This window comes from Perca flavescens, chromosome 2, assembly GCF_004354835.1.
Source record: "Perca flavescens isolate YP-PL-M2 chromosome 2, PFLA_1.0, whole genome shotgun sequence".
NCBI lineage: Eukaryota > Metazoa > Chordata > Actinopteri > Perciformes > Percidae > Perca > Perca flavescens.
The window spans coordinates 26,285,572-26,300,773 of NC_041332.1; the positions used below are offsets into that span (position 1 = coordinate 26,285,572).

Consider the following 15,202-nt stretch of genomic DNA (forward strand, 5'->3'; position numbering starts at 1 on the left):
TTTGGGCCACTCCCTGTCTCAAATGTCACTCTTCAAACCTCTGTCAAACACGCCCTGTTCCCCAATACTAAAAAGGTCGTAAGCTATTAGGTAACAGCTGATAATATCATTAGCTGCATCAAAAATAATTTCACCTCTGTTTGATATAAATAATTCAGGCATCTTTTAATCACAAGGAAGGCAACAGCATGGGAGATGAAAGTGTCTCTTGGTGTCTAATCAGTGTAGCAGCATGAAGTTTGATCTGTGTAAAGCAAATAACAGTGAAACAAACTGACAAAAGGGGGTTTGATACAGTCAATACAATCCTGTGGAGAAAAGTAAACTTGTAAAGATGTTTTGCATCATTTAATGTCCCTTAATAATGTCCTGTGTATAGATGTGGATGGCATACAATCTGTCCTGTTGATGCTTCTAGAAAAACATACACCTCCAGCAACATGAGGCAGTTGTCGAGGTCTGCTACTTACATGTCCGATTTTTCTGAACGGTTTCACATCAGATAGGCTACACTTTCAAGACTGTTCCTGAAATGACACTAGATAGGACTCTTTAGATTCAGCCCCATCTGGAATTACATTTGTTCAGGGGAAATGTAGTTTTGACTAAAACAGAAAAAAAGTCTCTACAGGGCTCCCATGCTGTTTAACTGCAAACATTTCACAGTTGTGCAGTGTTATTGTTACGTGTCAAAAAAAAATCTCTGTGAGATGCAAACTTATGCAACCACTTTTGGCACGTGTTGGTACGTGTTCCAGGCACGTCCAGCTGGGAGGAGGCCTCAGAGAAGACCCAGGACTAGGTGGAGGGATTATATCTCCAACCTGGCCTGTGAACGCCTCGGGATCCCCCAGTCAGAGCTGGTTAATGTGGCTCGAGAAAGGGAAGTTTGGGGTCCCCTGCTGGAGCTGCTGCTGACCTGATCCCGGATAAGCAGACGAAGATGGATGGATGGTATGTAAAGTTGATGGCAAATCCTGAAATGTCCAACTCATAGAGAGTTTGTGGAAGAAGTACTAAGATCCTTTTACTTAAAAGTACCAGTCCATTATGAAAATTAAAAAAAAACTGCAGATGTCTGCAGAAAAACCACTGGTTTAATCAACTGTATTTTATAAATTGATTATATGTTTATGCACGTAATATCTTAATCTGAAAAGTAACTAGTAATTTAAAGATAAATGTAGTGGAGTAAAAAGTGCAATATTTCCCTATGAAATGGAGCAGAAGTATTAAGTAGAAAACTCAAGTAAAGGACAAGTACATCAAAACTGCACTTGGGTAAGTGTACTTAATTAGTGTCCACCACTGGGGGGCAGTGGTTGTAATTCCTCCACTGGGGATTGGAGGTTGTACATTTATTGCTGGTTTGAGAGAACTTCGGCCATCTTTTGGCAGCAATCATGTGGGCAAAATGTATGAGTGTGTTTGTGTGTATTGTATCATAAAAACATGTATATTAACATGCCTAAAAGCACAAATTAAAACTTTAAACATAATTTAACCTTTAAACCAGCAGCTCAAAGGGAACTGCTACTTTAAATGGTCCTTCAAAATAAAATAGCCTACTGACAAAATGTATAAACTTTGTTTTGTATTAATGGTCATTGTAACAGTACGACTTTGTTACGAATTATGATATGTAATTAAAGGTTAAAGGTCATAAGAGCTGGAGGAAGACAGAAGTATCCTCTATCCAACAGGAATTAATTGCTCTTTGGCAATATAGTTTTTATGACTTTCATTCAGTTAAAGCGTTTAACTGAATTGAAGTGAAAGCAAATGCACTGGATTTAACTGAACTGGTAGAGAGAATGAGAGGATGAGAGACAGAGAGAAAGAGCGAGAGAAAGAGAGAGAGAAAGAGAGAGAGAGGAGGAAGCAGCTTATGATCAAGTGACTGATCCGACAGGATTACATGTCTAAATGGAGCTTAGGACTTCCCTTTAGAGAGAGTGAGAGAAATGGAAGAGACCAGACGGGTTATATGGAGGGTAAAGATATGAAAGATGTGAGGTAATCTATCATCATTTTAACATTTACTAGATTAGTGATTCCAAAGCTAGGGTTTAGCACCCCTCCAATGATTCATTTGAGGGGTCAAATGATGATTGGGACAGAAAAGAAGAAAAGACTAAGTTGTTATGTATACAAATGTAAATTAAGTTTGGATTTGTCTTAAATCTTTACTTTTTTGTAAATTTATTGGATTTATTTTGTGCATTTATTGTTTAGTTTTGCCTCTTAAAGCCTAAACATTTATTAAAATCAATGTGATCAATTCAAAGTCTAAAATGTAGAGTATATATATATATATATATATATATATATATATATATATATATATATATATATATATACACTGCATTATTTTAAAGGGTCACAAGTAAAAAAAGGTTGGGAACCACAGTACTAGACCATAAAAGCAGATTATGTAACAACATGTTTATGGTTGTAAAAAATGCTGTGCACGTAGCTAAAGTTAAAGGCCTACATGCTGGAATTGTTGCTTACTGTTTGTAAACAAAGTTGGCCCCTCTTGCCAGGGCCAGTCCTGACTAATGTGGTGCTACAGGAAAGATTTTAGCTGGTGCCCCTTGCATCACAGCCAATTCCACCTCCAATCATTGCATTTATAGACTCACACAGAACAACTTCATAGCTCTATGTCTTTGAGGTTGTTTATACTTCTAGAAACATAACAAAGCACACTTGACGAAGGTCCATCGGGAATTAAACATCAATAAATTGTGACGCGGAACAAGAGCAGTGTGCAGTATCTTCTTTTCTCAAGACTAATTTTAGAAAAATTCTAAATTCAATTCAAATTCAATATAAATAAGGTATTGTACAAAAACATATTAAAGAATCCAGTGCAAACAGAAATATTGATACATATAAGAGTAATGCACAAAAAAACTAGAAATCTCAGTGTAATATGCACAAAGTAGCTGTGCTGAATTCCCAATGTCAGTTTTTAACCAAATAAATAAACTATTTATTTATTTATTGAAATATATTGGTTCATATATATATATATTTATTGCCTCATTTATTTATTTCAGGAAGTATTTCATTCAGGCATTTTTATTTATTTAATATTGAATAATGGCATTACATAAATAGCATTCATGCACAAAACATCTTTTCTCACATGATGCATGCTGTTGTTTGCTATAAGATTAACCTTACATAGAAGACTAATCAATAATAAAAATGCAAAGGCTTGCAATTATTAATTTTCAAAAAGTTGGCTATAGGTAGACTCAGATGTAAATAAAAATGTATGCTTAACGTTAGTTTCTTCGAGCAGCACACTTAAAATAAACAGTTCATTTCTCAAAATGATGTTATCATTAAACCCCAAACACCTAAATAGTCTTTCCTACTTTCCATGATGACTTTAACCTTCTAACACTGTTCCGGTCAAAAATGACTGATTTACACGTTCCCTGTACCATAAATATGGCATTTTTCATCAGATTGCCTCAAGACCTTATGACCTTATGATCACAAAAGGCATTTGAACACATAACATTCATTGTGACTACTTTCTTTGAATTTTGAATGATTTATTCAACTTAGAGACACTTCTTTTGTTTACGGTCAAAAATGACCGCCATTGGAAATGAATGGGAAAGAGTATAATTTTCATCCAGGAGATAAAACACATCTCCATACACACACTCTTATAACTTTCCAGTGCTTGTGTACCCATTCACAGGTGCAAAGCTTTCATTTGCAAGGGACACTTCATGACCGCAATTTGCCATTTGTGCGTGTGAACCACTAGTGTTCACACACACATGTACGCATGCACACACAGAAACACACACCCACACCCACACAGACACACACACACACACACACACAGTTCATGTTGTCATGTTGCCAACACACACGCACAGTTCATGTTGTCATGTTGCCACTTGTGCATGTGAACCACCAATGTTCGCACACACATGCATGCACGCACACACAGACACACACACACACACACACACACACACACACACACACAGTTCATGTTGTCATGTTGCCACTTGTGCCTGTGAACCACCAATGTTCGCACACACATGCACACACACACACACACACAGACACCCACACATACACACACACGTTGTAGATGGTAATGTTCTAATAAGGTTCTTTTACAATAAATGTTCTATTAAAAATACTTTTTGTCATTTTTATTGGCATTTATGTTAAAATAATGTCCGGTCAAATTTGACCGCAAACAGTAGGCCTATATTAAGAGGGGTAGCAACGAACAGTGTTTAAAAGTTAAGGGGGGGGGAGTAACTGACGTTAACTCTATCTTTTCGTTATTTATTCATCACAACCAGTGTTGGGAACGTTACTTTAAAAAAGTAATTAGTTATAGTTACTCACTACTTGTTCAAAAAAGTAACTGAGTTAGTAACTGAATTACTCTATAATAAAAGTAACTCGTTACCAGGGAAAGTAACTATTTGCATTAAAAAAAAAAAAAAAAAAAGCTGCTATATGTCAAAGAATTTGGATTTTTTTTAGCAGTTTTCACAAGTCTGTTGAAATGAGTAGAACAGACAGGTGTTTAACGTACATAACTTTCGATATTTATTGCACGTCGACAGACAGCAAGAGATTTATCCTGCACTTCAAGTATTATCTTTTTAAGAAAAGTAAACAGTTACACCATATAAACTTATATGACACATACACTTTTAACACCTGCCTGTCATACGGTTGACTTCAGCCTTTGTCATAGGTTTTTGTTGTGAGGCAGAAAGATCTAGCTTTTGCTGCTTGGAGGACTTTGCTCCGAGTCCTTCTTTGCTAGCAGATGGCGAGCTATCATCTGTGGTGGAGGTATCGCTGGTTTTGGCCACTAGCTTTGTAGATGCTTGTGTCGTTGTGAGATGCTTCATTAAATTAGAGTTGCTTATAACGGATGTCGACAAAGTCTTCGCTTCTGAACATAATGTACACATGCACGTTCTTGCCTTTGACCACAATTCATTTGAAGTAGTGCATATCTCCACCTTGAAAATGCCAACTTTTCATCGGATTGCTCCTGACTCGCCATCTCTGCCTAATCTGTTTAGCTGTTGAGTGTGTTGCGCGTTTGCTGGCATGTGTGTAAAAACACTGGCTCTGATTGGCTACCATGAAACACAACTCTGCCTTAGCCAATCATAAACGCTTACCTCGTTATTAACCCACCTCCTCAGTAGCTGTTAGCAAGAGATGCGTTCGGATTACACAGTTTATTCAATCAATGCATAGTAACGCACCGCATTTAACGTCCAGTAACGTTAACGACGTTGTAACGACGGGAAAAGTAATTAGTTAGATTACCCCGTTATTGAAAAAAATAACGCCGTTACCTAACGCCGTCCTTTTAAACGGCGTTATTCCTAACACTGATCAAAATTTACCTGTCGATTTCTCCTACTCTTCTCTTCTTTCTCTATCTTCCGTGGGTCCTATGTTTTGGAGACGGTGCGGTGCATCATCTTGATAGCACAGCAACTCTTTGTACTTCTGTCTAACTTCCGACTTTTCGGCTGTTTTTTTGTTGCTGGATATATATCGTTTGTTGCGTCTAAATATGAATGAGGATGTGGTTATTGATAAATCGAATTGTTATTGTTGTTCTTATTATTATTTAGGGGGGCTTAGGAACATTTTGGGGTAGCTTCAGCCCCTCTAAAATAGGCCTATGTCTATAGGTTGGTGCGTGAACTTATGGATGGATGTCGCCCATAACATTCGCATACCACATATGCCTAGGGCCCACCCTGTACTCAGACTGGCTTCTGCTGGTTTAGTAGAACATAACGTGACAGTTCCTGTTACATGACAAAATGTTTAACTGCTTGAAATTTGAGCTGAAGAAAATAAAGAGGAGGGCTGCAAGAAAGAGCAGAAGAAACACTTGGAAGGAGGAGTGACAGTGTGCTTGAACAGTAATTATAATATTTTGTTCTCAACTTTGCATTCGTGTCTTTGCGTGTGAACGATTCTGACTGGAAAATTTGCTTGCAGAGTGGCTGTATTGCTTTGACGGCAGTCTACTGTCCTGGTGCCACTTCCCTCAAAGTTCAAAGGTTGTTTAAATTCAGTGTGTGACGAGCAGGGCTGATATTTGAAAGAAGGGTAAGACGTGCAGCCGTGAATGCAATTTCCTGCATATTTTAATGCAAATTTTGTTGGTGAAATTGATTTACGTGTTTATGTTTTCTTTGTGTGATGATCGTGTAACTTGAACAGTGCAGATTAGCACTTTGCTCCAGAGCAAAATATGAACAGGCTGCTGGTTATTAAAAATTTGTACTTTGTTCTTTGTTGTTGCTTTCACAAATGTGCTCGTTTGGCATGACTTTTGATAAGGATGCCATGAGGCGTTTCTCTTTTTGAAGGTCTGTTTTACTGCTGATATTGTACTCAGTGAAGCAGAGAGATGCAGCATAGAGAAATTAAATCATGCAATAGAAAGTCATTATTACACATTGTCAGCGCTACGTATCACAAATCAGTAAAATTATCGCAGACCGTCAGCCACCCATGTCACATATTTGGTAACCTAACCTATTTAGCATTTGCAAGCAGTAGGCTATGTAAAAATTCAATGACAGATTTTTTTTAAGGTAACGTTGAATAATTTATAATCGATTTGTAACACACACACACACACACACACATTTGTGTGCATGATGAATCATGTCTTAGTCTTGTCATTATATGCAGCAGCTTTTAAAGGATGCTTGCCTCACAAATTAGGCTACAGTGATTGAAGGACAATAAGTTAAAGGCCATCCCTGTCAGTGACTCTCTTGTGAATTAAACAACCATAAGAAACCCTTCATGACTGGTTTATGACTTCCACTGGCAAACAAACAACTAAAACCTGAATAGTTGTTATCTGGTCTCTCCTTTGAATTGCACCACCTAAATCTTAAACAAATTTACAAAGTCAACAGCCAGTCTATCACAGAATGTTTAAACAACACACTAAAACACTGTATTAACTGAGCCTAACTTCTAGTGTTGTATTTACATCTGAATATAATGTTTATCTACATGTTAACAGACCTGGTATCTCCTGACTAAGACTGGGGCCAGTCACTTATTAATTTAAATGACTTACTGACTGTCATCCAGCAATACTTTTGCACTTTCACCCCAGTTTCTGACAGAACCTGATTTCACCATCCGGTCACAGGTTACTCTGGTCAGTGTGGTTTTAACAGACTCCTTGAATGTTTACCTTCACTTTAAAACAGCTTGGTTTGCTGAGACGTCAGGCAGAGTTAGATAAAGATAGACAGGACAACACTTGTCTAACAACCTCTTTTCCCCTGCCAACAGATGGAGCCCGTCTCTCTCCCGCCACTGTCCCGTGTTGCCATTTGTGGTGGCACCCATGGAAATGAGATGTCAGGGGTGTACATGGTGAGAGAAATGCAGAAACAGAAGGTACATCGGACTGAATCTGTTTCTATTACTACCGTCTTATCAAATCCACGGGCTGTGGATGCTTGCAGAAGATACATGGAAACAGATCTCAATCGCTGTTTTACAGATGCCTTGCTGAGGTAAGGTTGAAAAAGAAAAGTTGTATCAAAACTTTAACGTAGATGGTTTAAAAGAGAATATGTACAATTGAAAGCTGCCTTGTAATAGCAAAATAAAACTGAAAACAGCTAGACAAGAATATGCATGTATGTATGAGAATACATTACATTATCTGGCTTCCAGTGCTCCCATAACAGATTCTACACCCTACGAGTTGAGGCGAGCCCGAGAGCTGAATGCTCAGCTTGGGCCCAAAGGAAGCCCGGAGGCTGTGGATCTGCTCTGCGACCTCCACAACACCACTGCAAACATGGGCGTGTGCCTCATCTTTTACTCCTTAGACTGGATCACCCTGCACATTTACAATTACATACAGGTAAGAGCTTCATAAAGTCATCCAGACAGATATTTGAAGGGATTACAATAGCTTGCCCCTCCCTCTTCCTTATCCCGTCCCCTCCCCCTCCCTTCCGTGCTTCCTGAAAGAGTCATGAACACACATTGTGGAAGTAGCCTATGTGCTAACGCTGCTGCGGTGATGGCTCAACAAACCCCCTTTTGTCGGTTATTGGCTGGAACACTGTTTATTATGTTTCGTGGGGCAAGTTGGCGCAGTTGGTTTTTGTTGCCGTTTGTGGAGCCTGGGCTGTCTACAGAGACCGCGTTTTTTTTACAGTGTGTTCAGGGGACAGGCAGCTAGCAGATATTGAGGAGATGTTTGCTGTAGATGACAAAAAATGTTGTAGCCTAAAACGCGTGACATCGCTTAGAGCACCTTTAACTGCAGTGCCCGTTCAAAACATGCTTGTTTGGAACAAACCGATTGCTTGGCATGCGGTATTGCTGCTTGCAGCCTTCTCGAGAACCGCTCATCTTACCAACTTCATACTCACACTGAGCTTCCTTGGGTCCTGAGTAGTAAACCTGCCATGACATCGTTGCATCACATACCTACCGCTACTAGCAGTTAGCAACACCGGTGAAATACACTCTTGTTCACAGGAAAAAAATAACGAAGAGCAGACTTTACCATTAGGCAAGGTAGGCAACTGCCTAGCGGCCCGGGGTAAAAGGGCCCCAAACAGCTTTAGATGTATTATGATGTTTAGGTATGAAAAATAGTGGATTGGATTTTACTCTTCTAACTCATTGTACCCCAAAACAACTTACAGAAGGCCCCCAAAGCACTTACTAAATATGCAACTCAACCGTATAGTACTGACTTACTGTGTACTTCTGCTTCAGAGGAAAACATTGAACTACTACATTTACCTGACAGAGAATTATTGATTACATACAACATTAAAACATAATGCATTATTATTCATTAAACTATTAAGAATTAAATTAGAGTTACAAGTTACACCTTGAACAGATGTTAAATAAATAAAATAAATGAATGATAGATGTTCAATAAAAGTACATTGTGCTGATAATGCCAATGCAAGACTTGTACTGTGCGGTATTAATACTATTACTTCAGAAAACAAACAACCTTTTGAGCAGGCCTTCTTCTTCTACCACTGCCTATACCAACATTTACAGTTGGAGAAAGGTTAAAAGTAAAGTAAGACCGGTTTTCCTGGCAGTCGAGCAGTTGTTTTTGTCAGTCACAGTGAGTGCTCCTTGCATTCACGCTGCTCTCTGGGCTAAAATCATTCCACTACGTCAAGTCAAACATTCTTTATAACTACAAATAGTCAAATATTTGGTATATCCAGCATTACATTTATATCATTCATTATATCAATACTCATTATTTGAGAGATTAAATGTGATATGGATATATCTGCAAATAGTCATTTGTTTTACATAAACACATAACACAAACAAACATTTTTGATAAGGATCCCCTACCTTCCTTTTAAGATTTGTGACCAATATTCTTAGCAAGACATTTTACAGTTAAACAAGACTACAGCCATGGAAGTGGCTCTGTGATACTGCACAGCTGTGCTTTGAGCTAAATGCTAACATCTGCATGCTAACATGCTTACAATTACAATGCTAACATGCTGATGTTAACCAGATATAATGGTAACCATGCTCACCATCATAGTTTAGCGAATCAGCTTGCAAAGATTAGCTAATTAGAGGAAAGTCCATCACTGAGATTCATCATCTGGGGACCACAGATGTCTGCACAAAATGTCATGGCAATCCACCCAGTTGTTGATATTTTATTTTGGACCAAACGTTTGGGCTTTTTCTTCTCCAGTCAATACAAATTGGAATCTATGGTCAAATTACAGGATAAAGCTGTACATGTATTGTATGTCAAATCTCAAACGGCTGAATTGAAGCACTAAATAACTTAGCACAAAAAGTAAGGACATTTGTGTTTGGTAGATTATTTCTCTGTGGTAACAAAGCTTTTTGGCAATACATCTTATACCATTGGAAAGCGTGTTTAGTTCCCTTTCAAATGGTGCCCCATTTGTAAGGAAAAATTTGCCAAATCTTCTCTGCCATTGCCAAACAAATTTTGCTGTTGCTATTGACACTTGTTTTGAGCTTCTGGCACCTGTGAGCAACAGACTGCATGCAGCCAATCTCTCAAAGGGCTGCCAGGAGTCCTCCCATGACTGCCCTTCACCGTCAGGCCCGTTTGCGCTGGTGCAAATTTTTCATGGGCGCAACCCACATTCTCAGTGCTGCTGCTCATCCCACAAATGCATGCTCCTCACAAATGGGGCACCATTTGAAAGGGAACTAAACAGGCTTTCCAACAGTATAAGTTTTGTTGCCAAAAAGCATTGTTACCACAGAGAAATAATCTACCAAACACAAATTTCCTTTCTTTTTTTGCTAAGTTTAGTTGTAAGTAGCCGACCTGTCTGGTTTTCAGAGCAAGATGACCTCTGCACCTGTGAGAGCAATCCAGATGGATTTACCCATTTCTGAGGCTTATTCCCTGGAGTCAGTGGGAAAACATGGCATCGGTAAGTGTGGGTATCTGTCTGTCTGCATCTGAATAATTGAACAGATTAAAGTGTAGGATACTGAAAATGTATCTCTTGTTCTCTGCAGCGATAGAGGTCGGTCCTCAACCCACCGGCGTGACCAGAGCTGATATCTTTAACATGATGAAAGAGGCAGTGGATCTCACATTAGAATGGCTTCAGAAATTGAATTCTGGTAAGAAACAAGTTCTGGTATTTTGTGAGGATACAGTCATTCCTAAAAAGCATGTTAAGGTGTGCCCTAATAACAAGCCATGAGTCACTAAATCCCTGAAAAATGTGTCAAATAGAAAACAAAGTGCCTCGCTTAAAGGTGACAGGCTAGACAGAAAAAAAGGAGGCAAGGAGAGAGGTAAGATTGCTAATTAAGAGGGCTATATTACAATACAAAAATAAGATAGAGGAAAACTTAAGCAGCAACAATTTGAAGACAGCATGGTACGGTATGGCAAATGTATCCAATGGTGTGATGAGCCTCTCCAACTAAATGCCACAAAGACCAAGGATATGGTCATTGATTTTAGGAAATCATCTCTCCCACCATCTTAAACCTTCATCAAAGGAACTGGCATTGAGTAGAACATGTAGAACATTATAAGTATCTAGAAACAGTCATTGATAAAAACTTTACCACTGGGGATAATTGATGCAATGTAAAAAAGTTGGCAGCAAAAGTTTTCAAATGACCTCGCTACCTCTGTAACTGTGAGCCTCCTAGAGTACACCAGCATTTCTACTTATTACTGTACTTTGCCAACAGGAAGTACTTTTGAAGGAGGTGAGGTGGAAGCATACACTTTGGTGAAGAGTGTAGACTACCCAAGGGATCCTACAACCAATGACATTACTGCTGCCATTCACCCCCAGCTGCAGGTACAGGACAAGGACAAGATGCATGCACATATAAGCCTTCACTTAAAGCAACTATAATCTAATTTTTTAGAATAACAATGCATCAAATGACAATGTGAAAGGGGTCACTCATAGTGATGAATCTGCACAGAATTACCTAGAATCTGCAGCTCCCCTTGGCTTTATGGAATTTTAAAACAAATTTGGGCTCATTAATTAGCTTTTCAACCCACAACTTTACTGTTTTAGTTCACTCTCCTTGTTTTGTCAGTGTGGTTTTGTAGCAGGTGGCTGTGTTCTGCAAAAAAAGCTCTTAAACTCACGGTACACTACCTAAAGACAGTTACCTGGTGAACACAGTGGAGCATTTAGCAGCTAAAGCCCTCAAATGAATGCTGGTGTTTCTCTGTATCAGCTGGATGTGTAAATACTCAACTCTTTTCTGACAAGTTTGTTCCCTATATTTGTCAATGTTCTTTGTACTAACAACTAGTTTCTGGTGCCACCAAGTGGCCAGAAAACCAGTTATTGCAAGTAAAAAATCTTGTTCCCCAAATGTCAAACTAGTTCTTTAAACAATGCTACATAAGGTAGTCCCATTTGCACAATGCATGATTTAATAAAGCCTTGATTTGGTGAATTACAGTAACAGTTAATACCATATTTGCATTCAAAGGCTGCCCTAAAGCATTATGACTAACCTGTGAGCATTCTCTGTCTTTCTCCAGGATAATGACTTCAAGCTTCTCAAACCAGGCGACCCCATCTTCCTGTCATTTTCTGGGGAGACGGTGAAGCATGAGGGGGAGGAACTCTACCCTTTATTTGTAAATGAATGTGCCTACTATGAGAAGAAGATTGCTTTCCATTTAGCTAAGAAGGTCACCTTGACCTTCCCGTCTATAAGTGTGAGGAAAGAGGACTGAGAGTACAGAGACAGAATGAGACCAAGATGTAGACTTTAAATTGTAATCACAGAAAAAATATATATATAAAATTATGTTTTTAATAATCACAAATGCACAAACAAATGCAATGATGATTTAATATTCTACAGGTGCCTGACACTATTGATTACCTCGTTATCCTGTTTAGCAATGCATTACAGCAGCTCTGCAACAGTATTACCTCTGTAAGGGCCTAAAGAAGAGACTCATGTGTAATACCAGAGTTGTTATTGTAATTGACTGAATGATATTGCACAGGAACTAGAGTACTTGGACATTGATTTTTTTTGACAATTATGCAAAACATGTTTGAATACATGGCGACATGGCTCACTTCTAACATGCTTATGTTTAGCAGCTTTAATATTTACAATGTTCACCAACTTAGTTTAGCATGCTAACATTTGCTAATTATCACTAAACACAAAGTACAGCTGAGGCTGATGGGCATTAGCTTTGCAGGTATTTGGTCATAAACTAAAGTACAGCATTGCTATGCCCAGAGGCATGTCACTAATGTGGCTGAAAATTAGGGCTGCACAATATATATCATTTTTTTAATCATTATCGCGATATGAACTTGCGAAATACACACTCACGAATCGAGAAAGGCTACAACATATCGCGAAAGACACTTTTTCTAACTTTTTTTAGTTACTTGAGAGTATCAGTAGAAAACTCGTGTAACGATCAACATATATATATTTTTTTAAACGGTGCCTTTTATGTCCAATTCAGTGTTCAATTTGTTTAATAACATGTTGGAAATTTGTAAAAAAAAAAATGTAACTCAAAAATCAATTTGCTGTATTTTAACATAAATATATAACACCAAGTACACTTTGTTTATCGCAAGCAATATCATCGCGATATTCAACAACATATCGCATATTGTATATTTTCCTCTTATCCTGCAGCCTTACTGAATAAAGCAATAGCTATCAAAAAGCATCTGTAATTTTTATATAATTGCAAGGATTAATGATGATATTTTAATAATTCTATTACAACAGATCACACAAAAACAATATGTCAGCAAATGTCAAATTTATACAGTGGTGTGAAAAAGTGTTTGCCCCCTTCCTCATTTCCTGTTCCTTTGCATGTTTGTCACACTTAAGTGTTTCGGAACATCAAACCAATTTAAACAATAGTCAAGGACAACACAAGTAAACACAAAATGCAATTTGTAAAATGAAGGTGTTTATCATTAAAGGAGAAAAAAAATCCAAACCATCATGGCCCTGTGTGAAAAAGTGATTGCCCCCTAAACCTAATAACTGGTTGGGCCACCCTTAGCAGCAACAACTGCAACCAAGCGTTTGCGATAACGTGCAATGAGGCTTTTACAGCGTCCTGGAGGAATTTTGGCCCACTCATCTTTGCAGAATTGTCCTAATTCAGTTACATTAGAGGGTTTTCGAGCATGAACGGCCTTTTTAAGGTCATACCACAACATCTCAATAGGATTCAGGTCAGGACTTTGGCTAGGCCACTCCAAAGTCTTCATTTTGTTTTTCTTCAGCCATTCGGTGGTGGACTTGCTGGTGTGTTTAGGATCATTGTCCTGCTGCAGAACCCAAGTTCGTTTCAGCTTGAGTACACGAACAGATGGTCGGACATTCTCCTTCAGGATCTCTTGGTAGACAGCAGAATTCATAGTTCCTTTTATCACGGCAAGTCTTCCAGGTCCTGAAGCAGCAAAACAGCCCCAGACCATCACACTGCCACCACCATATTTTACAGTTGGTATAATGTTCTTTTTATGAAATGCAGTGTTCCTTCTACGCCAGATATACTTGGACACACACCTTCCAAAGAGTTCCACTTTTTGTCTCATCGGTCCACAGAATGTTGTCCCAAAAGTCTTGGGGATCATCAAGATGTGTTCTGGAGAAATTGAGACGAGCTTTGATGTTCTTTTTTGCTCAGCAGTGGTTTTCTCCTTGAACTCTGCCATGCAGGCCATTTTTGCCCAGTCTTTTCCTGATGGTGGAGGCATGAACGCTGACCTTAACTGAGGCAAGTGAGGCCTGCAGTTCTTTGGACGTTGTTGTGGGGTCTTTTGTGACCTCTTGATGAGTCGTCGCTGCGCTCTTGGGGTAATTTTGGGCGGCCGGCCACTCCTGGGAAGGTTCACCACTGTTCCATGTCTTCGCCATTTGTGGATAATGGCTCTCACTGTGGTTCGCTGGATTCCCAAAGCTTTGGAAATGGCTTTATAACCCTTTCCAGACTGATAGATCTCAATTACTTTCTTTCTCAATTGTTCCTGAATTTCTTTGGGTCTCGGCATGATGTGTAGCTTTTAAGGATCTTCTGGTGGACCTTACTGTGTCAAGCAGCTCCTATTTAAGTGATGCCTTGATTGTGAACAGGTGTGGCAATAATCAGGCCTGGGTGTGGCTAGAGAAATTGAACTCAGGTGTGGACAACCACAGTTATAGTATGTTTTAACAAGGGGGGCAATCACTTTTTCACACAGGGCCATGATGGTTTGGATTTTTTTTCTCCTTTAATAATAAACACCTTCATTTACAAATTGCATTTTGTGTTTACTTGTGTTGTCCTTGACTTTTGTTTAAATTGGTTTGATGTTCCGAAACACTTAAGTGTGACACACATGCAAAGGAACAGGAAATGAGGAAGGGGGCAAACACTTTTTCACACCACTGTAGATACAGAAGCAGGTACAGTGTGCTTCAAATGTATACATAAAAACCTTTATAAAACAGAGTGTATACACATCAGACGATTAACAAAACATTGTGACAGAAAAAAAAAAAAACACTATTTCTATTCTGGTGCTGTGAAATTAGTTGTTTTGGACACACAAAAAGTAACAAATTAATTAACTTTCCAGACAAATGTCACAGT

At 38.7% G+C, this 15,202-nt stretch overlaps 1 protein-coding gene across 5 annotated transcripts; it reads left to right on the forward strand.

Annotated features, from left to right (window-relative positions):
* Window positions 1–925: 925 nt before the first annotated feature.
* LOC114568528 (N-acyl-aromatic-L-amino acid amidohydrolase (carboxylate-forming) B) lies at window positions 926–13,375 on the forward strand. Of its 5 annotated transcripts, XM_028598163.1 has the most exons (8): window positions 5,551–5,954; window positions 6,034–6,144; window positions 7,357–7,583; window positions 7,747–7,939; window positions 10,412–10,511; window positions 10,594–10,701; window positions 11,287–11,399; window positions 12,107–13,375. In XM_028598163.1, exons 3-8 carry the CDS (start codon window positions 7,357–7,359, stop codon window positions 12,302–12,304), a joined length of 939 nt encoding a protein of 312 aa, XP_028453964.1. In that variant the 5' UTR covers window positions 5,551–5,954; window positions 6,034–6,144; the 3' UTR covers window positions 12,305–13,375. The 5 variants fall into 5 exon arrangements, with proteins under 5 accessions (XP_028453947.1, XP_028453978.1, XP_028453964.1 ...); XM_028598146.1 differs by lacking the exons at window positions 5,551–5,954; window positions 6,034–6,144 and adding an exon at window positions 926–954; XM_028598177.1 differs by lacking the exons at window positions 5,551–5,954; window positions 6,034–6,144 and adding an exon at window positions 926–954 and having other exon boundaries at window positions 10,412–10,505.
* Window positions 13,376–15,202: the final 1,827 nt, after the last annotated feature.